Here is a 24256-nt window from a genome sequence, read left to right as displayed (position 1 = left end):
CTGTGATTCACCAGGATAAATGATTTACATATAAACTAGAGCTGTCAAGTGATTGAAAAATTAGTTGCATGATTAATCATGCAATTAAACAATAATAGAATACCATGTATTTAAATATTTTTGAGGTTTGTTTTGCATTTTCAACTACATTGATTTCTATTACAACTCGGAATACGAAATGGACGGTACTCACTTTATAATTTTAAATACAAATATTTGCACTGTGAGTAAATAGTTTTTTTTCACTTCCCGCAGTATGAATACTTTATCATCTCTTAATCACGAAAGACGCATGTACAAATATAGAATTATGTACCAAAACAGAGCATTAAAAATAAAACAATGTAAAAGTTTGGAGCCTACAAATCCACTTTTCCCCATTCCTTGATCAGCCCGTCGCTCAGACAGACAAATTTGTTTACATTGGAGGAGATCATGCTGCTCACTTCTTGTTTGCATGTCACCTGAAAGTGGGAAATGGCATTCGCATGGCACTGTGGGATCTGACATTACAGGATATTTACATGCCAGATGCGCTAAAGATTCATATGGCCCTTCGTGGTTCAGCCACCATTCTAGAGGATGGGCGTCCGTGCTGATCACAGGTTCTGCACATTGTGGACCAGGGTATGTTCATTTTTTCCGTCGAAGTCGGATGTCACCAGCAAAGGCTGATTTTTTTTTTTTTTTTTTTGAGTGGCTCAGGTTCCATAGTTTCAGCATCGGAGTCTTGCTCTTCAAAGGCATCTGAAAGCATATTCCACACCTCACGCCTCTCGCGTTTTGGAAGGCATATTTGGGGGGCAGGCCACTCCTGGACCCTCCACTCCCCCCAGCCTGCAGGGGATGCAAGTGCTCAGACTGCCTAGGGCACCATAATTTGTAAGGTCAGTCCTGTGTGGTGTGCCTCACCCATCACATCAAATGCTTCTACACCTTGTGGAGGAAACCAGAGGGCCACTATCCACTCCAATGAACTCACACAGAGAAGCCAGAATGGGACTTACATCTTGTGGGGCTTGCAAGGGAGCGGGACGGGTAGCTGCAGGGCTGAGAAGTTCAAATTGCAGACTAGAGCGACTGATAGAGAATTGTGGGTCACTTCTTGGAAGTCAGAATCAATGACAAAATGCCTTCAGGTGTCTATACAGCATGTTTGTGGACCTCACAGGGAAGGGAAAAGAAAAATGTGCCTCCAAGAGGTGGAAATTGATGTTGATAAAAACGGCCATTTTCCCCCAACAAATGTTGTTGCAGTGTGCACACTCATGCAGTTTTATTAGAAACAAGCACTTTTCTCAACAAAACTTGCCAATGTAGACGAAGCCTTAGTTTAGAAGATACACACAATAAACAGGCATGCATGCAATCTCTGAAGTTTGTGTGCATCTTAACATACTGATGAATCTTCTTCCCACTACATACACACATCAAGCTGTTAGCAGATAACTGGTTTTTTTTTTTTTAAAACCTTTGAATACTTTGTATTTCTTCCCACTTCAACATGCCACATCTTTAAACAATCAGAAAAGAATGAAGTTAAGTGTGTATACTGCAAATGGTGTGGCCAAATTAATAAATGTAAATATTTATAGGCTAATAGTTTTAAATCTACTACAGTAAACTGTTGTTTCTCATTAAAAATTGTATTTGGGGATTAGCGAGAGATTGTTTTTCTTAAGCTCAGAGGTGGCATTGTGTTTTGAGCTCTGTTTTAGTTCTGCAACAAACTGCACTGATGAACAGAATTCAGAGCATTAATCCACTCAACACTTCCCCCCGCTCCTGTTGTTTTTCTGCCCAATAACATAAACCCCAATATTTACCCAGAAAAACATTTTTACACTGATTTTTCACCTGGGTTTGTTTTTATGGTAATAAACACTGATAGATTCCAGAGAAATTTAATAAAATAAATAGAAAGACTGAAAGACCATACATATACTGTAGGTCACCCTTACCAGATTGGGGAGGGAGGCTTTATTTTGGAAAGCAATGACTCAAAGGACCAACTGAATTTGAGCTCAATGTCACTAGTGGCTACCATAGCAAATACTTGGATGTGTGAGCAGGGCCTACGGATGAGAAGTAGAGCAGTATTATTCCATTGTATATGGCTTTAGTGAGAGCATCCCTGGAATAATGTGTCAGACTCCAGTGTAAACACTTTAAGAAGGATGTTGGCAAAGGGGAGAGTTCAGAAGACAGCTATGAGAATGATTTCATGTTGGTGACCCTGTTTTACTTTGAGATTGAAAAGTTAAATTTATTTATGTAACAAGGAAGGGTCTGGGGTGATTTCATCAGCCTATAAGTATTTACATAGGGAGTAAATTGTAATAGTAGAGGGCTCCTTTGTCCACATGACAAAGGTGTAAAAAGATGTAATAGCTGGAAAATAAAACTAGACAGATTCAGCCTAGAAATAAGGTGTAGTTTCTAATAGTGAAGGCAATAACCATCCTTAAGAACTTCCAAGCCAGTATTATGCAGGAGGCCAAACTTTGATGATCAGAATGGCCCCTTTTAGCCTTGCTATAGGAATCAATGCATGATTTTGGAACAAGGGAATCCACACCATGTAACTAAGCTCTTCATGCAAGTACACCATTACCAGTAGCATATGTGCATTTGGGGAATCTTTGATCTAGTCGGTGGCCCTTGGGATAAGTCTTTTGGCCACTTGCAAACCCACGCACTGAGTTGACTCAAGAACCTGGAAGCAGTTTGCTTTCTCTTTGCATGTAATTAATATCAAACGGGCAGAGTAGGACAGTGCTCAAGGTTATTTTAAATTATGTGCTCTCAGTGACCAGGTGTCCCACTTCTCCTGTTTTCTTAAATACTTTTCTTAGATTAATAAATCTGTTATTCTTGGTACCAATGCATTCCCTCTAACAATTTCTCATTTCCCTATAGCTCGGGTGATAGCCAGCTAGTGATGCTAGGCTGACTGGCAATAGGAGGTCTCTGGATTTTTTTTATAGGAAGACATGGAAGCAGCACTCTAATGCAGGCTGCAGGATACTACCCATTATACGACTTTGTTTTCAGTTACTTATAACTTTGCTAAATGTTAACTGTTCTGGCTGAAATTTTCCCTGGTCTGTGTTTGCTTCTTGCTGAAATTTGTTGGAAAGTTTAAGCTAAGAGTTCAACAGTTCTCAGGTGAGTTGGGGGAGAGGGAAAACCTATTTTTTCCCCTTGTTAAAAAAAATTAAACTGCACCTTTTTGTTTGAGATGCTCTATTGTCCCCCCATGTTTTTGTGTGTTGTCATCTTAGAATAGAGCGAGTCTTTTCCATGTTTGCAAGGCAACTAGTACAGTGGGGTACTGAGCCTGTTGGGGCCACTGGGTGCTATTGCAAAACGAACAACAGTGAGATGTATCCTCAATCAGGCAACTCAGTCCTTTACTTGCAGAACTGGATAACATGCTAGGTGTTTCCTTTCTCTAAATTCAGTGCTTGAAAGTTTAGCAGATTTTCAGAGCTGTTGTGCAGGGTGTTTCACCTGTCAGAATCCCTTCAGTGGCCAAGTACAAACATATCCCACAATTTTGTCTATAAAATGTAATTTTGTTGAAGACTTGTTTCTGTACCAGAAGAGGGCACTCGCCCTCTCTCATTCCAGTGGATCCTCTATTGCAGTTACATGAGACTGTGGCACTACAGTACTTTCCACAGGTGGCTACTTCTGGCTATGTTCAGTTCTAATTAAATGTGATTATCTCTGTAAGACTGTGAGAAGGGACCCCTGCTTACTGTCCTGGAAATGCAGTTTCTTTGCCTCTTTCCCTCTTTCAGGAAGGATTCTGAATGTCAAATAGACCAGGAACACCAACAGTAAAGAGCAAAAGCTTTAAAAGCGCACAATAAGCATCTATAAACCTATGCCTTGGTTTTCTTTTGGAGTTCCTGACATTTCTATGCATAATAAACGTGTGCTTAAATGGCTGTTTGATTAAAATCTAATAGTCCAAGTACAGTGAAACTCCAATAATCCAGCATCCAATAGTCCGGCACTTCTGATAGTCCAGCATCAAAATGGCAAGAGCCTAGTGAGCGAGCTTCAGCAAAAAATGAGTCACAAGGTAACAGCAGCAGCAGCTGAACTAGCAAAAAGGGTAAAAAAGGCTTAAAAAATCCTAAAATATTACAGTATACTGTATACAGTATGTACAATAAAAAGGGTTAAGAACATTTTATATACAGTATATAATGTATACAGTATATATATAAGCATTTTATAGTACCTCCTGATAGTCCGGCATATCTGATAATCCAGCACCGCCTAGGTCCCATAGGTTCTGGATTATCGGAAGTCTACTGTACTTACACACCAAGAAGGTTGGTAGTCAATAACAACAGGTTCAGTTAGTAACTTGTGTCTGACTCATGGCAAAGTGTTTCTAGCAGTTAATCAAAGAGAAATGAGACCTTGAGACCTGCCATGTATATGCTCCAATTAACTCAGATTAATAGTAGCAAAGCAGTTAAGAAGACCCTGCTATGCCAGATCTATTTCAGTACTGGAAGGGAAGCATTGTGTACTGCATTCTACTTTTGAGAAAAGGATAGATGCTTCAGTATGGAAGTCTGTGCAAGCAGACTTCTTTTTATCTTGGAAAGAAGTTCATGATGGTGCTAACAGGGTGAGAATAACATCAGGTTTTTTGGTGCTCATAATGTTCCACAAATTTTGTATGCCAGTGTTAGACTTTCTGTGAGAATCACGTGAATGCATTGGTAAAACCATCCCAAACCTCTAAGGTATTAGGAGTAATAGTGAGGTGCAGTGACTGGGGTGAAGGACAGAAACCAGGCAAGTGCTGTTGAAGGCAAGCAAAACTGAAAAGAATAAAATTTGGAACAAATGTGACCAGAGGAGAAGCCATCAATTTAGTGGAAGAGAACATTACTCCGTGTAAGCTGCTGCAGAAAAATCAGTAAAGCCTGGAATTCGCTGTGCAGCTGAGTCAGACCTTGTTAGACAAATAAGCACCGGTCCATGCGGAAGTGGTGTTTCGGTATGAAGCACTCATTTACACTTTCCATAAGAGGGCTTGGTCCAAAATGGTTAGAGAAAACGGTATGGAGAGGTGCCAAGTGGGCAAATCCAGAATAATGAAAATAATGAGGAATAATGAAAATGCTATTCTTTCACATCAGAGGTGTGTTGAAATTTTTTATTTTTAGCATCAACTGGCCTGAAGGCCAAATTGAGCTCGTGGGCAAAGGATGATGCCCTGCCACAAGCAGGTTTTACTTTAACAATAAGATGATAAGGTTTTACTTTAACGATAAGAATGATAACATCTTTATGATCTGGATACATTGCCAAGAAACACTGGAGACATTCCACAGAGATTTTAACAACCTACACCCCAATCTCAACCTGGACCATTCTACACGAGAGATCCATTTCCTGGACACCACAGTACAAATCAACAATGGAAAATTAGACACCACCCTCTACAGAAAACCCACTGACTCATACAGTTACTTACGTGCTTCCAGCTCCCATCCAGAACACACCACACGATCCATCGTCTATAGCCAAGCCCTTCGATACAATCGCATCTGCTTTAATCCCACTGACAGAGACCAGAAACTTCAGGATCTCTAGCAAGCATGTATAAACCTCAACTACCCACCCAGAGAAATAAAAAAGCAAATTGAAAGAGCCAGACGAATACCTAGAAACCAACTACTTCAAGACAGACCCAAGAAAACCAACAATAGAACACCACTTGTCATCACCTACAGCCCCCAACTTAAACCTGTCCAACACATTATCAATAAACTACAGCCTATACTGGAACAGGATACTAAACTCTGAGAGGCTCTGGGAGACAGACCCATAGTCTCCTATAGACAACCACCTAACCTCAAGATGATTCTTACCAACAACCACAGGACATACCACACTAATACCAACCCTGGTACCTTCCCTTGCAACAAACCCCGTTGCCAGCTTTGTCCACATATTCACTCTGCTGATACCATTATTGGACCCAATCAAGTGAGTTATAAGATCAAGAACACATATTCCTGTGCATCCAGAAATATAATTTATGCAATCATGTGCCGAAAGCGTCTGTCCGCTATGTACATTGGACAAACGTCTCAGACACTTCGCCAAAGGATCAATGCCCACAAAACAGATATCAGACAGGATCACAAAGAAAAAACAGTTTCTTGCCATTTCAACCAGAAAGGAAATTGTCTCAATGACTTGATTACCTGCATCCTGCTTCAAAGACCTTTTAAGACTTCACTTCAAGGAGAATCCTCTGAACTGTCATTCATGCTTAAATTCGACACTTTACACGCAAATTTGAATAAAGACGCTAATTATCTTACCCATTACAAAGATAGCTTCCCTAATTATCACCTCTAATATCATTAGCTCACAGACATTTACCTCTCCTCCCTCCCTCTCCTCCATCCCCCTTCTGTTCTGAAATTTGATTTGTCCTTTTCATATGCGTTCATTTTTTTAAATTGTATCCTTTGGTATATATGGTTGTGACAATTTTCTTCCACTATTTGATCTGAGGAAGTGGGTCTGGCCCACAAAAGCTCATCACATATTAAACCATCTTGTTAGTCTTTAAAGTGCTACACAGTCCTGTTTTTTGTTTCAGCTGCACCAGACTAACACGGCTACATTTCTACCAAGATATCCTCTCTCCATTTTAAAACAAGGTCATGTTTAATTTAGATATCATGTGTGTTCCTGAGGACGCAGACTGGCATTTGGGGAGGTGAGGGCTATCCGAGCTTTGGCAGGGCACTGCTGTGAGCCAAATACAAAAGGGTGTGCTTCACCTCCCTTATCTTAGAGTGTGTATAAGCCATTAAGTAGTGCTTGTTTTCATGTTTTTCAGGTGGACACTAGTTTGCAGAATGGCTTTGCCCCTGGTATGAAGCTAGAGGTTGCTGTCAAGCCTGACCACACTACCTACTGGGTAGCCACCATCATCACTACCTGTGGGCAGCTGCTCTTGTTACGCTACGATGGCTATGGGGAAGACCGCAAGGCAGACTTTTGGTGTGACATCATGACAGCTGACTTGCACCCAATTGGTTGGTGCGAGCAGAACAAAAAGATTCTCAAAGTGCCTGAAGGTAACAACTCCCTGTGGAAATGAGGGAGTAGGGAACTTATTTTTTGATGTATGCTTTGCCCTTTGTAACGGAAGGTAGTAACTACTAGGAGAAGCAATTTGTATTTGCTTTCTTAACTGTTGAGCTAATTTGACTGCCCCCTTCATTTCAAAAACGTGTATGTCCTTGCAATTATAATGAATCCTTTTATCTTTTGAGGTACAGCAGTAGCTTTGACCCAACCAAATTAGACTTGCCCTTAAAACATAGATTTTTAATACTCAATAGTTATTGCCACCCAAATTCTTTGGTTTTGCTTTTTGTTAGGCATTTGCCAGAGACATGATTTTTTTTCTTTTCATAAAGCCACTTGTTTTTACGTAGAACCTGCCCTGTAAGGGTGCATCTACACTTATTTCGAGTTAATTTTGAAATAGCTTATATCAAAATGTGGTGCTGTCTACACAGTGCCAAATTTTGAAATAGAGTCCTATTCTGAAATGTCCCTTAATCCTCGTGGAACAAGGTTTACAGGGATGTCGGAATAGCATGCCCGTTATTTTGAAATAATGCTGTCAAGATGCGGAAAATGCTATTTTGGGATACTGGAAGTATCCCGAAATAGCGCAGCTATATAGACGCACCCTAAATGACTATGCCTTGTGCTTATCTTCATTCCCAAAGCTATGTTTACATCACGGGAGCGTGATGTAGAAAACATAAAATAAAACAAATTTTGAGCTGCACACTCAGTGTTTTATTAACCCACCTTACTGGCCCTCTCTGTAACAGAGTCTGTCTGACCACTCCAGTCTCGGTCTCCTCGACATAGAATGTCTGTCCTCTTTCTTAACATTCTTTTTTCCCTTCATTGCCGCATACCCGTATGGTGACCTCCCTGAGGTCAGTTACCAGAGGCTGGAAAGAAAACAGCCAAAGGATGATCTTTGATTTGAAGATGCTGTTGGGGGTGGGCTCTTGGTTTTGTTTCACTTGGTGCCTGCCTGTGGAGTGAAAGAGGGGTTTGTGTTTGCTGCCTCACATCGTTTCTGGGTAACTGCTAAGAGCTGGTGCCCCAAGAGCAGCTCCCCATATTGGCATCCTGCAAAACCTGCTTATCAAAGTGGTTGAAACTCCCACTTTCAAGGCAGGTGAAATGGGGATCAGTTATTTAACGAAGTTTTATTTAAAACTTCAGACCTGCCCATTGTCACCAACACTTGTCAGTTATTTGAAGGCTTTGTACTCTTGTATGAAATTGAAGCAAAGTTCTGAGTTGACCCTGTCTGTTTAAATAACACTACTGTGAAACCTTGCTTAGTAAGTACTCTCAGGAAGAGTGACACTCTGATGTAGGTGCATGTGGACTTTCTTATTTACGTTTGGATATCAAATATACTTGCCTGAGTGAAATGTCACAAGGGCATTCAAATGGCTTGTTGCTTGAAGTAGCCTTTTGCTGGCCACAGAAGTAATCCTTCACCCTTGTTTTTTGTTTAGGTATCAAGGATAAGATATCTGACCAGGAAGAATTCCTTCGACAGACACTGGCAGGTGCATGCAGTGCTCCTGCTAACCTACTAGAGGGTGTGAGTGTTTATTCAAATAGACTGACTTAACTCAACTTGAAACAACAGTCAGCCTTCTTTTTTGGGGGAAGGAGGAAGGCACTCTTAGCATCTTTTAGCTCAGTGTATTAAGTGCTATAGCTGTAAAATGTTTAACATCAGAAAAATATGTTCCGTCCGTCTTCTGGTATCGGTATGTAACATTTCTGTTTTGTCAAATGCTTTCCTGAATGTGCTTGTAACTGCAGGTTCAGACTCTCTTCCACCCACTAATGCCTGTCAGAGTAAAGAAGTGCCTTATAAATTGTCTTCCAGTGCCCAGCCCTTTCTCTTCTCCTGTTCTCCTTCCAACAGCTTTGTAGAATCTCTTCCTTGTCTGACATTCAAAATATGCTTCCTTCCTCAGTCATGTCCCCTGTTTATCTTCTCTTTCCTACTGAACAGAGGGGTTTTGATTGGAAGTTTTTTCCCATTCCTTTTCGTCTCCCTCCTTATCTAACGTACCTCTGCTATAAATGGGACAAATTCACAACTTTTTAACTGTCACCTTCTCTGTGGCTAGAACTTTGGGGATTTGAATAAATTAGAACCACGAACAAAATCTTGACCACCTTGAGCAGTCTGATTACACTTTGGAAGATGAGTGCTATGCTTACTATTTAAATGTTTATATTCCTCATTTTAACAAGGGCATCTTGGCTTCTTTTCTGTCCTGTCCTCTTACGTATGTAGCGCCCCCTCTCCACCCGGTTACTTTCTTAATGGCAATCTGCTTACAGGTTTTGATGGACAGGTCTGGGTTCTTCTGGATCCCGCCACCCACCTAGCAGGGTGTATCCTCTTTATTTTTCCCTACGAATTTATTTGGCAGTGCCTCCTCCGCCCTCACTCCTTCCTGGCAGGGTCACCAGGGCAGCTTGGGAGGAAAATTCTAACCACAGGGTAATCTCCATTTACTTGCCAGATAGTTGGAGACTTCCAAGAAATAACACAAACGCATACAATATATTCAATTCAATAATTATATTAAACAGGAGACATAGAACAGGGGAAAACACTATTTTTAGGTTCACCGGTGCCCAAGCTGCTAATACCTGTGACTTGCCCTAGTCATGTGGCTTGATGTAGCAAATGTAAGATTAGTGTCCTGTTGGTACACGTACTTTGTTGGGGCCCTTGATGACCTATGATCACAAAATTCTTCTCTGCAGTGGTTTAGCAGTGTGGTTACTGGGTTCAGTACAGCCCAAAGGACTCACGAGCGGGATAAGGTGGTGAATCCCTCCACAGGTTTAATATGCAGAAGGTTATAAAATCCCCAAACCCTTACTCCCTGTCTTGAGGACACTGTTCAGGGAGTAGGGGGTCCCCAAAACAAATTCCCTGACTGACTAACTAAAAGGTGGTGCACTCACAAACTCCATGAATGATCCTCTGGCTCAGAGAGGACTCTGGACGACTCAGTCACTGCAGAGGGCTGATCTCTGCTAGCAAGGATCCTCTTCAGGCAGGAATCAGGCTGCTTCGGTCTCAGGACCTCCCCTCACCACAAAGGGGTGCAGGGCCCAAGGTGCAGATTACACAACTGTACTAAAATCCAAATTGTAGTCTCCTAGCCCAGCACCCAGACACACACGCAGCAGGCAGCAGCCCTGAACCAGCAGGCAGAGCAGAGCTGACCATGCGGTGACTGGTCTCACCTAAGGAACTGGAGGGTTAACTCAGCCTGGCTGGAGAAGTTTCCCAGCAAATTGGGAATCAGGAGTGGAGACGGATAACCCAGCTGAGGAATCTTGCTTTCGGGTCCCTAGAGGCCAGTTCTCAGGGGGAACCCTGCATGCAGGCCTGGGGCTTACCAGCTCCCCACACAGCCAGCCCTGCCCTTGCCTTGCCTGGCTCCAGACTCACACCAAAAAAAAAATAGCTTCTCCCCCTTCCTGAACTCCCTGGGAGGGACATCTCACTCCCTACTGGTTGCCGGGCAGACTGAGTTTGCCTTGGCTCCCTCTCCCTACCAGGGACAGCGGGCCTCTCCCTGAACTGCCAGCAGATAGAGCCCCAGGAACTAGGTAATCTCCTTGGGGGCGACACGTATAAAAAAGATGCCTGAATTTTTAAAGGATGGGCTGTAATTCTCCAAGCCCTGCATGTGCAACTGGCCAATGCCTCTGTAACAGATGAACAGCACAATGGTCGCATGCCTTTGCAAAAATAACCATAATTTTATGACCATGACTGCAGACCTGCAGCCATGGCTTGTGTGTCCTGTTGTCTGTTTGGTGGGCCACAGCACAAAGGTGTGTCTAAGACACCGTGTCAGTGACCGTGCAGAAGCTACGTAACTCCGTCTCTTCTCTTCTCTCACTTTCCTTATGTTTTCCTTTTGTGCTCTCCATTTGGGCCTGCAGCTTCACAGAGGAAAGAATCCCTTGGATTTCATTGCACCCGGTTCCAGGCTGGAATGTCAAAACTCCCAAGATTCCCTGGAAGCCTGGATTGTCAGGGTGGTGGAAAATGTTGGCGGCAGGCTCAAGTTGCGCTACGAAGGGCTGGTCGATTCTGACCAGTCTGATCAGTGGATGTTCTACCTGGATCCATTTCTTCACCCAGTGGGCTGGGCAGCTCAACAGGGATATGCGCTCCAGCCTCCAGCAGGTAGAGGGTAACATTTTAAATCTGTTGTCACTAGAGCTGGTGATCGTGAGCTTGAGACTGCAGTTCCCTCCTCTGGACTCTAAATCTGGACTCCAGATCCAGGTGTGTGCACACCACAAGACTGAGATCTGACAAACCTCCCACTCCCATGAAGCATGAAGGAACGTTTCATTAAACTAGGGGGCTGTGCCCCCTGCTAGCAGAACCTGCCAACCCCCCTGTCACGGGGGATAGGCAATGCCGGCTCTCCCCCCAGCCACCGGGAAGGGCTGGGCAGTGGTCGTGCCAGCCAGGGTCTCTTCTCCTTCCCTCTGCTACCCCCTTCCTGCCCTCCTCTCTTCCCTGCCAGCCAGGGCCCCCTTCACCATCCCCTCCATTCCCTCCTGGCTCCCCCCTTGACTCCCTCCTTCCTCCCCACCCCCCACCACGGCCTAACTAACTCCAGAGGCCAAGCGGTGGCACACATCAGGCCCGACTCTAACCCTGGCAGCTGGGCCAGGCCAGGCCCAGCTTCCCCCCCCCCCCCGCACACCAGGAGGGGCCAGACCCAGCTTTCCCCCCACCCGCCAGCCAGCCAGGAGGGCCTGGACCCAAGCAGTGCTGGCCCATTTTTCTCACCAGGAAGGTCCAGCCGGGAAGGACTGGGCCCGGCTTTCTCTCTGGCCACTGGGAAGGGGAGGGGAGGGCTGGGGCTGGGAATGGCCAGGCTGGCGGTGGGACATAGGGTGACATGGTGACATCACGCTGTCATCCCCCATGAAAAGTTTTCCTTACTATAGTGCGGATAGCATGGCCGAGGTTCCACCCACTTGTTCTAATGTTCCTAGCTGCTTTTCCCAGTCATCACCTTTAACTTGCTTGTATTACACATTGAATGTGGGGGAAGGTTTGTCTTTTGAGGATTATTTTGATGGCCATAGATTTTGGTTGGAGAAAAATAATCCTTCTAATTAACAGTAACTAAATGATGCTGTATTTCCTCTCTCAGGCGGTAGCCTGGGATCCCAGAGCTCTACACCAAAGTCCCCGCTTCTTACTCTGTAACAGCACATCTGTAGTAGAGCCACGCCAATAAAGACATTTCAGCCCACTAGGACGCCTCGACTTCTATCTGACATGGGGCTGCAGCCCTACGTAGTGGATTGTCCTGGCAGTTAGGGTGCCCCAAGGAATGAGGGGATGAACAATGCGTAAAGTGCAAATGTTTATCAATGTAAATGGCTCCTCTTGGAGTTCAGGGAAGTGGAGATGGTGCCACTCCCACTGCAGCAGAAGAGCCTCTCCCATCAACAAAACCACACAGGGCGATAGGTCATAGCACATAAACTGAAAGGGGCTAATTTAAATTGAGAATTGATTGTCCAAGTGTCCCAGTATTGTCTGAGCTCACACCTTAGGCAGTAATTAGCTAAATAGAAGCAATCTTCCAAACATGCTATTTGCCATGTACCTTTACTTTGCTTGCTGCCTGTTTAACTTACAGCCATAAAAATAAAGGAAATGACTGGCAATAAATCTAATTTCATTAGTAAATTTGGTATTGTTATTTCTTTTCTTATACCACATCTGTGATCAGTATAACCCCAGGCTCTCCATCAAATTAAAGATTTAGACACATATTTCCCCCAGTGGAACTTGATTTTATGTTGTCCCTCTTAAAGCATTTAGAAAAGCTGTGAGTTGTTAGCCAGAGCTCTGAGCTAAAGTAATAAGGTTTCTTAATGGATGCTCTGCTTAGCACTTAATGGATCAAAAATAAGTAGCTTCATTTTCTGTGTGAAAACCCTGCTCATTCACTGTGCAACCCCTTTTTTCCCCCCCTTGAAGCTATCCGGTCCCTGAAGAGTGAAGCAGAATGGCAGGACATCCTGATAAAAGTGAAAGAGGAAGAAGAAGGGTCCTCAGTACCAACTGATCTCTTTAAGGTAAAATATCCCTTGAAATCCCATGACAACACACCACCTCCAAGCTTCTCGTCTGTCTTCATGCCTCTCTGGCGAGATAGCCACACCAGTCTTTCCAGCTAAAGTACAACCCCCATCTTCCCAGGAGAAAGCCCCCCCCTCACACTTTGCCTTGCTTCTGCTCTGGTAGAGATAGCAGCAAGTTAATTTTCTCTTCTGCTTTCCTGTCCCATTGAGGAGACAGCACGTAGCTCCCTCTGCTGCTCTTTTGCTTCCTCTCTCTCCAACCCCGTTTCCCTGGATCTCTAATTTGCGGACACCAGCCGAGCAAAGTCCTCGTGCTGCTTTCCTGCCTTGAGCCTTCTCCCAGGAACCAACTACAGCATCCTTCCCTGACTTTTACAGTCTCACCTGCCTTGCCTCAGTGAATCACTTCGTCTCTCCCCTCTGTTTGTCCTTGATGCTCTATAGACCCTGTTGCTTCCCCACCCTTTTAATTGGCCAAATGGGAGCACCTGTTCTGGCTCAGGAATGCTGGACCTACTTCATTTACAGGGCCTGGCCATCCTATGGTTAGGACCAACCGCATTCCCCCCTGATATTAGTGGGAAAGCTCACAACTTCAGTGAAAGGACAGTTGCCCACGTGTTTCCATAATACAGTTCTTGCTGCTGGTCAGTCACTTGTGCCACATTTACTGGAACAAGGCTGAAAAAGTTCTACGTGCTTAAAGGTGGAAACTGTCGGGTGTTTTCCATTAAGAAACATGGTTAATCTGTGCTGTGATCTTGTGGCTTTCAGGACAAGCCTGTGATTGGAGTGCATTCATTCACTGCAAGCATGAAGCTAGAGGCCGTGGATCCAATGGCTCCTTTTGTCCTCTCTCCTGCTACAGTTGTTAAGGTACCTGCGTTTGTTCGGCACGTGCCCAGCTATGGCTGAGGCTTGTTTACCGGTCTTGCTCTTTGCTTCTTGATGGATGAGAATTGCCTGTGCGTTAAAATCTTACATTAAAGTTTAAGCTGAAGACTTTGGCTTTGGGTCAGATGACTTTATCGCAGGGTGAATGCTGTTGAGTTAAAAGATGGAGCAATGAGAATCATAGTTTGAAAAATGAACAGCCAAAATGATCAAAGCTGGGTGTCTAAAGTTAGACTTTGTAAATCCAAATGTGGGCTTTGTCATGGAATCACAGGGTCAGTTCTCTCCGCTCTATAGTGTCTCTAGGAGGGAACCTCCACCCCATCAATGTGACGGCCCCTTCTCTTTCTGTCTCTGGAATTAAGCCCTGGGCTCCACTGCCTCCTGGAACTGTACCTCCACCCCTTGAGCACACCTCTCTCTCTGAGGCACCCCCTCCCCAGAGAATCCACTATGGTCCCAGTGGAGGGTTTCCACACGCAGAGGAAGCAATGCAACCCTGATACGTGGGCTGGCATGACTCTCAGCCAGCATAGAAACAGAAGGCCTTATTGTACATCTGGAACGTGGCACAGAAAGTTCTCGGGGGGCCACAAGCATAGAAAGTCTTAGCAAAGTCCACCAGGAACTGTCCAGCATCCAGATGAGTACAGGTTGCTTTTTGCAGTGCAGAAAACCATTTCTTCCGGCAGCCCAGGCTGTATCACCTCCAAAGCCCCTTCTCCTTCCTTGGTGTTTTTTCTCACTCTCAGCTGGTGTCTCTCTTTAGCCCTTTGTTCTCCTGCTGGTCCAGGCAGGCTGGCTTTCAAGATGGGGTGTGCCATAAATTGCTAAGTTACAAAGTGTCCAGGCAGCCTGGGTCCTGGCTGCTGGGCAGGGTCACACCTGGTTCTCTGTAACAATAAACACCCTTTCCTACCATCTCATTAAACATGCAGCACATAGGGGAAACTGAGGCACACAGCATTCCTACAAAATGCCCCACTTTATCACCTCCATTCACACAATGCTGAATAGCTGCTGTTAACGTCTGTGACATTGGATGATTTTTCGAAAGATACTAAGTATGGATTTGGAAGCCCTTTTTACCAACAGCTTTGTGTCTTAGCAAATATCTAAAAGGTTGAAGAAGAGACTGTACACCCGCACACGAGGCAGGTTCCGAAAGAGAGTGTAAACCCCAGGTTACGCAACATGTTTAGTCTTCTTTTATGTATTGTCAGACAAATGTTGCACTCCCTTTGCTTTTCTCTCTAAGATTAATGTTCTTTGAATCTTGCTCCTACATCTTGTCTTACATTTCAGACATGTTACTTCTCTTTCCTGTAAACTTTAAATATGTGGTACTAATGTAATGCTCAGGTACCGCCAGTTCTGAACAGAAGAATTATTATGCCGCTTCTCTGATTTGTTTATCTAACATTCCAAGTTTTTTAAAAAAGTGTCATTTGTGTGTGTTTGTGGCAGCACTGCATAGCTGACCCATCCCATTATATAATTTTTTTGTGGCTCCATTTCCTAACAATAGTGCTCATTCTTTATTTGTGTGTTGTTCACTTGCAAGATGTCACACCTTTGTGTCTGACCAAGTATTTCTTTGCTTCCTCAGTTCTGAAATTAGTCTCATAAATCTGTCTTTCAAAAACATATTGGACACCCCTCTCCAAACTTTGGATCACATACAAATGTAATCCTCTCTCATCTTCAGTCACTACTGAAAACAGTGAATTTGTGGAATTACTAAGCACTGAAAGATTCCACTCAACATTGTCATACACTCAGTACTTCAGTACTGTAACATTTTTGTTAAGTTGGCTTTTGTTTTAAATGCATGTTTTTTTTTAAATAATAATATTTCCTATATTTTATGTTATTTGAGGAGCATGAAGTCAGGATCTAATATGTCCACTCTGTTTTCTTTTTCCTTCTATGCTTGTTATCTCATCAAAGAAAGAAATTAAGTTACCTTGATCTGGATTGTTTTGATAATCCCATTTTTATTTACTTGGAGCCATATAGCTCTCTAGGCAATTACTTATTGCTAGCTATTTATGGCCTCATTTGTCTCCTAAGTGCCTATAAATTGACTGCTTTATTAATTGTTCTATTACAATTTCCAGATATTATTGTGCAGTCTGCTGGTGTGTGATTCTGTAAATCATCCTGTCCCTTGCCCCTCTCCTCCTCCTCTAATATTTGGAGATGAGGGATTTGGAAAATACTTAACAATGGATTAACCTTTAAAAATGGAGATGTTGTATCTGCTACTCTAAAGCCATCTGTGTCTCTCTTTTTGGATAACTTTGCAGGTGTTCAATGAAAAATATTTCTTGGTAGAAATTGATGACTTGCGACCAGAATGCACAACCAGCCGGTCATATGTTTGTCATGTCAATAGTGCTGGTATCTTTCCTGTGCAGTGGAGTCTGAAAAATGGTTTGCATCTCAGCCCTCCGGCAGGTACACATCTGCACTTTTGTTTCACTTGCTGCAATAGGCCTCTTTGAAAGGAAGACTTTTTTTTTAATTCCCAGAGCACTGTATGGAATTGGCAGAATTCTGGTCATGAATTGAAAGTTCCCTTCCTCCACCTCATAGTGTGATTTAATTTTCTTTGTCACTTTTGTTACTGGGAAAAGTTTACTTATATGTCATAATAGTAATTATTGCACCAGGTAAAAAATCATCTTTCCTGTTCAGCTTTATTTCCTCCCTCCCCAAGTGCTCTGCATAGTGTCTGAGCTTCATTTGAGCTTTTCACTCATTCATAGATACAGCAAGTATAACGTTTGCTTCTTCCCCGCCCTTAAACCAGGCATCCAGAGGTACTGTGACCAAGCAGCAATGCTCTTTCAGCAACCTAACTCCCCAGGCCTGCATTCAGAGCCCTTTAAAAGGTTTCAGACTTCTCTTGTAAGTAGTGCCCAGAGAAATGGTGTCTCCTCTAGAGCAAGTGTGGTGCCTTTGAGATTCCTTCTGGACATAGCTTTGACTGACATGATAGAAAAAAGCATAAATGGCCTCTATCTTAGTTAATCCCCGGAGAGATTAGATGGAATTATTGCAGTTTAACCCATAACAGTATCATAGATGGCATTTCATATTAGCTTTTTGTCTTCTATCAATTCCTAAACCCCAGTTCTGACAGCTAAAGTATTCCCTGTGGAGAGCTATTCACTTTGAAGCAGTGTTACAGCAGTGCTATAGTTCTTCTGTTGCCGAAACCTTGCTAATTTCAGTCACCTTCAGTCAATTCCCTCGTGAAATGAGGAGTAACGGTAGTTCGAACTAGGAAGCCTAGTTCGAACTACCTAGTTCGTGCCCCGTGTAGCCGCGCGGCACAGGGTTCGAACCAGCGGGGTTTTAAAAATGGCGGCTCCCCGCTTATGCAAATGAAGCCCGGGAAATTCAAATCCCGGGCTTCATTTGCAAGTGCGGTATGCCTACATTACCCCGCTAGTTCGAACTAGCGGGGTAGTGTAGACATACCCCTGTGGATTTCCTTGTACCATGCCTGGGAGTGTTGCTCAGTTGGGCCTTCCATGTGACAGTACAACCCACAGTCCCTGACTGGGAATTGCATCATCCATATCTTGGATAACACAAGCATTTGATTGACTGGAGTCATCTGTTTGGTGCAGTGCAATTAAGCATCCCCTTTGCTTGCTCTTTGCTCAGGTTATCCCGGGCAGGACTTTGATTGGGCGGACTACCTCAAACAGTGTGGTGCTGAGGCTGCTCCCCAGAGCTGTTTTCCGATGGTGAGCTTTTGCAGAAAAATGCCTTTTCTCATACGGGCGGCTACTCCACATGACGTCTACTTACATGAACAACTCCCTTGCTTCTGGTGACTCTTACACATAATGCCTTTGACCCTGTGGTCTAAACTGAGCTCAGACTTGTTCATGAAATAGAAGTGCCTAGAGTGTGTAACAAAGGTGAACTGAAAAGATTGTTAAAAAAAAGTCAGAGTTCCCAGATGAACAAATGACAGCAGCATCTGGTCTGGGAATGGCAGTGAGAACCCAGAGTAAAAGGCACATCTATGAGATGCAACTGCCCGCGGTCTCGCTGCTGCTGCGCTGGTCCTTCATGTGTGTTCAGATGGTACCTTTTCCCTCCTATGAAGGGGTTCAGCCTGTTAGGACTCGAGTTTGCAGTTTTGTCTTTGGTATCACTAGCGGGACGGTTTCTGAGAGTAGCACCAGATGGCTGGTCTCATAACCCTTGCCAGCCCTCTCTGTGGAAAATACTAAGGTAGAGGCAGTTATCAGGGAATCACTCTAACTTCCTGTTTTAGAAGAGGGGGAAGCTTTTCCTCCTTCTTGCCCTCTCTTCTCATTGTCTGAAAATAAAGACTCTGGATTATTTTGAGAGGAGTAGGCGAGAGGTTCTGAGGATGACGACTTTATGGCATCTCTTACGTAGCTCCACCGTGTAGAGGACTGAATTAGATGACCTTTTGAGGTCCCTTACAGCCCCACAATTCTGTGATTCAGGTGGGTGTTGTAAGTAGGGTGGGAAATAACATAAAAACACTTTTTTTTTTCCCACCAGAAAAGCCTGCCTTGCTTTCTGCATATCTAGTATTCATTTCAATGAGGCAGGAAACTTATATGGGATTTAATGTAGCTAGGAGTGTCACAGGTGCTGTGTTTTTAAAGGCTTTCCTAGTTATCAGAATGGAATAAGCAAGTCTGAAGGTGCCTTCTGCCCATCAATCTGATTATTTGAGTTTGCTAGTTGCTGGTGTGTGATTTATGGAAGGACTTTCTTGATTCTAGTTTTGGTTAATTCCCATCAGTGAGTCTCCCCATTTAATTTTCTCATGCTCCAGTGCAAATGCAATACTTTGCAAGTACGTCCTTAACTACCAGTCTGCCTTGCTTGTCTGAAATGCCCTTTCACCTGAATATGGTTATGTTGCCCAACATTTGTTAATTACACCAGAAATTCATTCTGAGTCCTTGACTACCCATACATGTTTGAAGCTGCCCATCATGTTTTTGTAATAAAGATTGCATGTTTTCGTCTTCCATGTGGCTGTTTCCATCTGATACATTGATAAATGCACGTCTCCGAACACTCCTTGATCTGTCCTCTTTTTATTAGCTAACTTCCAACCATGGGTTTAAAGAGAACATGAAGCTGGAAGCTGTGAACCCTGTTGATCCTGGGGAAATTTGCATTGCCACAGTCACCAAGGTGAAAGAGACCTACCTCTGGCTTCAGTTGGAGGGTAAGTGCCCCTTAGAGAACAGGAAATTTGCCCCACTCTGACGTGGCCATGAGTCACCATTCTCACCTGGAGATCGATTATCCTAAATCATCAGCTGCAGACACACTCTGCTAAAAATGACCTCGTCTCCTCCTGTAGTTGAAGGACGATACTGTTAGCCCTTTGTCTTGTGCCTTTCCTGGTTATTAAGATTTAAAATGCCACATTTGTTTATCTTGGCGTAAAAATCACCCCATGCAGAGATTTGGAAAGAATCGCTGTCTGTGTCTATCTGTTTTCAGCGTTGTTCTGAAGGCTGATATAGGAGTAAAGTAGCTGATGTAGGAGTAAAGTAGCCTGGTGCTGTATCTCTGCGCAGAGGTAATTTTCACTCGAGTGAAGGTTTGATCCAGGTTGGTAGCATGGCAGCTGGAGAAGATCGCTGCAACAGAAAATCTAACAGGAGAAAGTGGCCTTTGCATGCTGCTTTACGTGCCATTTCTTTCACAGTAGAACCTCAAAGATCTGAGCAGCAGAGTTACAGATTTACTGGTCAACCGGACATCCTGTGGAGCCAGAAGTCTGCAACTAGGCAGCAGCAACCCCCCTCCTCCCAAAATCAAATGCAGTACTGTCTCTAGGGGACAGGGGGCTGGGCCTGCAGCCATGGTGGGGCAGTCAGGGCTCTGGGCACAGTGGGATGACTCGGGGCTTCTGATGGTGGAGAGTGCTGGGGCTCAGAGCTTTGGCCCTGCAGTTAGCTCCTGATTTCAGCATCATGGGAATGCTGGAGCCCAGGATGTGATCTATGAGGGACACGCTAGCAGTCCCCACCTTCCCAGAGTTAAAGCCCCAACCCCTGGTGCCACCCTGCCCCTGCACTCCTCCCATGTCTAAATCCCCGAGCCCCAGTGCTCCCAGGGGGCAGAAGCCCTGAGCCCTAGCACCCTGAGGGTCAAAATCCCCAACTCCCACCTTCACCCAGAGCCCTGAACTGCTCCTTCAGCTGCAGGCCCAACCCCCTACGTGGCTGATGCCTGCAATCTGTTGGTCCGAATTATAACATTGCAGAGTTACCGACAGCCTTCAGTCCCGAGGTGCCCACAACTCGAGGTTCTACTGTAATCTTAGCGCATGTGCAATGTGCCTCAAGTGGCATGTGACCAGGATTCATCACTGAATTTGGTCTGAGTCAGGTATTGATGGGGAGAGCGATGTGAACACAGACCCAGGCCCCCCTTGGTTTTATTTAAAGGTGCATTTACTATACCCTGTGCTACTCTGCTGAACGAATGGTGACAAACTCCTGCTTCTCCAGCTTTTGGAAGTGAACAATTGAAATCTGGAAATAGTTGATGATAAATGAAGGAAGGGGGAAATAGTAAACCAGTGGCACTATTTTGCAATTATGTTGGGGTACATATAGAATTTTGAAAATTGCTGGTTTCAGTTAAATTTTACTTCTTTTAACTGAACAGGCTCCAAAAAGCCAGTCCCTGAATGCATCGTGAATGTGGAATCGATGAATATATTTCCAGTGGGTTGGTGTGAGACCAATGGATACCAGCTCAGACCTCCTCGCAAAGCAATAGGTAACCAGTTCTGTTCTCTTTGTAATTACTAGCAATAAAGGTGCAAGATAGAAAGTCTTGGAAGCTCTGATGAGCATTCTTGCTGCAGAATTACCCGTCATACTTCAGAAAACTACAAATGGAAGTGTCCCCTCATTTTTAAAAATGTATGCCATTACCAGTGTCTGATGCACAAAATACGCACATGGGATATTTTTAGGAAAATTTCACTTGGGAGAGCAGGGAGGAAAAGTGAGAGACAATACAAACTTGTGCTTTCATATGCATTATGCAATGCAAAATGGCTAACAATACCATAGTATGGGCAGCATACAGCCTTGATGGTCAATTCAGAATGAAATTGAAAATGATACAAGGGGCACATTAGAAGTGTCCAGCTGCAACATGACATTTGTATAAAATAAATAGCAATCTCCAACATGTCTGTAAAGACAGTCTGCGTAAGCTTTACATTGATTCCTCTGTCAGACAGTTCTTCAAAGTGTCTAGCTCCTCAAAGCACAAGCACAGGACCGTGTTTCACCAAATCCATCTCTTATATGCCTTTCTCTTATAGCAGAATTGTTTTCACTATTCAAAGGCCTGGATTGTAACATGCATTGGTAGCTAAACAGCGCACTTAACATGGAGCTTTTTTTTTTTTTTTTTTTTAACTTTACAACATTAACTTGCTCACCTCTCCTTGTCTAGAACTTCTTGGGGATGTTAAATTGCCCGGTTTGACCTGTTAAATGTTCAGATGTCTCACACCCATCTGTGCTGTGGTAAGGCAGACATGCCGCTTGATTGATTTATCCTTCTGGTTGCTGTTGTACATGCTTTGACTAGCTTGAAAGAGACAAGTTTTGTGCACGGAATTATCTTCACAAAGCTGAGATTTTCACAGCTGGCTTGTGGAGTTGATTCCCAACTTTAATTAATTTCAGTGGAAATTGGGCATCCAGATATCTTCCTAAGCATCTTTGGATAATCTCAGCCCAGATGACTGTGATGTAAAGCTTGTGTCTGTTGTTATATGATTGCAGCAGTTTTTACATGTAGATACTTTTGTCTTAGTAAATGTTTTGTAATGGATGTTTTAACTGGCTTGGCTACCTTTTTTGTATCTTTTCTTTTATCCTACCCTCTCCACCTTCCCCCCTCCCTTCCCCCGGAATCCCAATCTGGATTTACAGTGAACAAACAGAAGAAAATCGCTGTGGTTCAACCAGAGAAACAGTGAGTCTCAAGGTTATTACAGTTGCAACCAGTATGCATGGTGATTTGCCTTTGTAACTTGGGTTTCATAGGAAAGATACAGTGAAGTTTGTTGGGCTGCAGTTTATCTTTTTAATTAATTCTCCCTGATATTTAAAAAACAATCTTTGCCCTTCTGAAATGAGATCAGTGTCACTGCTAAGGACACCTTTTGTGTGGGAAGCTGGAATTTTAACTGGTACCTATAGACTGCATTGCTTGTTAATGTATCTTCTCACTCTGGCTTCCTCCCTCGTTTCCAAACAGCTAACCCTAACCACTATGGGAGGAGACTTTGCTTAATTTTATGCTGTCCAAAAATATTTGTCAGTGTTGTCGTCATGTGGCTTTTCTTAAGGAATCCTTGAACTATTATATTGGTTATCCTGAGTTGGGATGACTGCTTCGAGTCCTTTCAGTTTATTTTCAGATTCATTCTCCCTTCAGTGCACACAGCCACCTTCTTAGTGTTCATGTGAGTGCAATGTCCGGGTGTACTGAGGAACAGAATCGGATTTCCTCAGTGTTCCGTTGTGCAGTTGAGATTTACACATTACTTAATGGGAATGTTCAGCTGAGCCATGTGAGAACTCTCCTTCAAATGGTGTGCAGCGAGGGGGTTCCTCCAGAGCTGGAGCTGTATAACAAGAGATGCATACCACATTGGAAAACCTTCCCACGTCTCCGTGTGTCTCTGTGCCCCCACTCAGCCACTCCCTTGTTCCTATGTGGACCTGCACCCGATCCCCATTACCCTGTGTCCTTTCTCAGCCATCCCTCCTCCTCCTCTGGCTCTCCACCTCCCTCCCTGCCTGTATGGCCTTACATCTTCTGCCTTGCTGTGGCCCTGAGCCTCCCCTCCCATTCATTCCCTTTCCTGGGCTGTTCTCCCCCATTAGCCCTTTTGAGACCCTTTCCGACCCCAACAACCCCCAGCTGTGCAGAAATAAGGGTAGCAATACTGCATCCCCATACACACCTCCTTGCAGTGCCTGCACCCCTACAATAACAGCATTGAAATTTCAGATCTAAATACCTGAGTTCATGAAGTTTATCATTTTTAAAATACTTTGACTGTGAAATTGCCTTGAATGGACCATGGATTTGGTAGGGCCTTAATTATGTGCCTGCGCAGTGGCACAGAATTCCCCAGGAGTAACCTTTCTGTGACTCAGCTATCAATCTGACACGCACTCTACTTTTTAAGCAAGGGAAGACCACCACTGGCATAGAGCTGAGCTAGATCAACACAATTGGCTCTTTCTACACCAAGACTCTGCAGTTGGAACATCCTGAGTAAAGTAGTTTAGTAGTACTAAAGATAAATGAAACCAAAGACTTTATGGAGTCCTAGGGCTGGAAGAGACCTCAGGAGGTCATCGAGTCCAGCCCCCTACCCAAAGCAGGATTAACCCTAAACCTTGACACACTAAGAGAAAGAACCTAGCCTTTTAGCAATCAAGAGATTGATGTATAAGCCTTGTTCCTTTCCCAACCCTCTCTTCATTTCAGAATTTTGTCTTCAAGGACAGTCCATGAGAGATTGAAGAACCAGGAGCTGAACTCCACTGACTCAGGTAAATGACATGTTCATTGGATTAAGAAGTTAGGAGAGTTCTGTATCTTAATGGCATAATTGTCCAGCTGCTCAATAACTTCAGCAGCCCTGCATTAGTACAATAGAGAAAAAGCTTTTCCAAGGGATAATCATTGGCAAGAAAGAATGAACTTGGTAACCGCAAATGTTACTGAACATGGCACAATGAGAACATGTTATCTTGATACTGAAATTTGAATTACTCTAGCACCTGGTCTTTTCTCCCAGCAAAGGGTGTGCTGGGAGCACCTGGAGCCAAAACGTTTAGTCATTGTTTACACAACACTTTTCTCGAAGCTATCTGAGTGGTATACATACCAGTACATCTCCTATGCAGTGTGTGGGAAGGAATTAATATCTGAGAATCCCCCCAGTAAAAATTTATTAAAACAATATTGAGAGAGATGCATAAAACTGGCACTTGGGTTGGGTTATTGTAACAAACACTTCACG

At 43.8% G+C, this 24256-nt stretch overlaps 1 protein-coding gene across 3 annotated transcripts in view; it reads left to right on the top strand.

The window, feature by feature from the left end:
- The window catches only part of SFMBT1 (Scm like with four mbt domains 1), a 117308-nt gene that overhangs the window by 66493 nt on the left and 26559 nt on the right, over nucleotides 1–24256 (top strand). For 2 of the 3 annotated variants that reach the window (XM_075939366.2, XM_006127577.5), the window contains exons 4-14: nucleotides 6893–7133; nucleotides 8613–8701; nucleotides 11089–11335; nucleotides 13163–13260; nucleotides 14041–14142; nucleotides 16470–16620; nucleotides 17839–17921; nucleotides 19273–19399; nucleotides 20857–20970; nucleotides 22146–22188; nucleotides 23719–23783. In XM_075939366.2, coding sequence (XP_075795481.2) covers nucleotides 6893–7133; nucleotides 8613–8701; nucleotides 11089–11335; nucleotides 13163–13260; nucleotides 14041–14142; nucleotides 16470–16620; nucleotides 17839–17921; nucleotides 19273–19399; nucleotides 20857–20970; nucleotides 22146–22188; nucleotides 23719–23783 — 1360 coding nt within the window. The remainder of the gene's footprint in view (nucleotides 1–6892; nucleotides 7134–8612; nucleotides 8702–11088; nucleotides 11336–13162; nucleotides 13261–14040; nucleotides 14143–16469; nucleotides 16621–17838; nucleotides 17922–19272; nucleotides 19400–20856; nucleotides 20971–22145; nucleotides 22189–23718; nucleotides 23784–24256) is intronic. The other variant, XM_075939372.2, reaches the window with a different exon arrangement.

Source organism: Pelodiscus sinensis, chromosome 11 (assembly GCF_052426305.1).
Source record: "Pelodiscus sinensis isolate ZL-2025 chromosome 11, ASM5242630v1, whole genome shotgun sequence".
Lineage (NCBI taxonomy): Eukaryota > Metazoa > Chordata > Testudines > Trionychidae > Pelodiscus > Pelodiscus sinensis.
The sequence above is the reverse complement of the archived record's forward strand: the minus strand, read 5'-3'. Positions and strand labels throughout refer to the sequence as shown.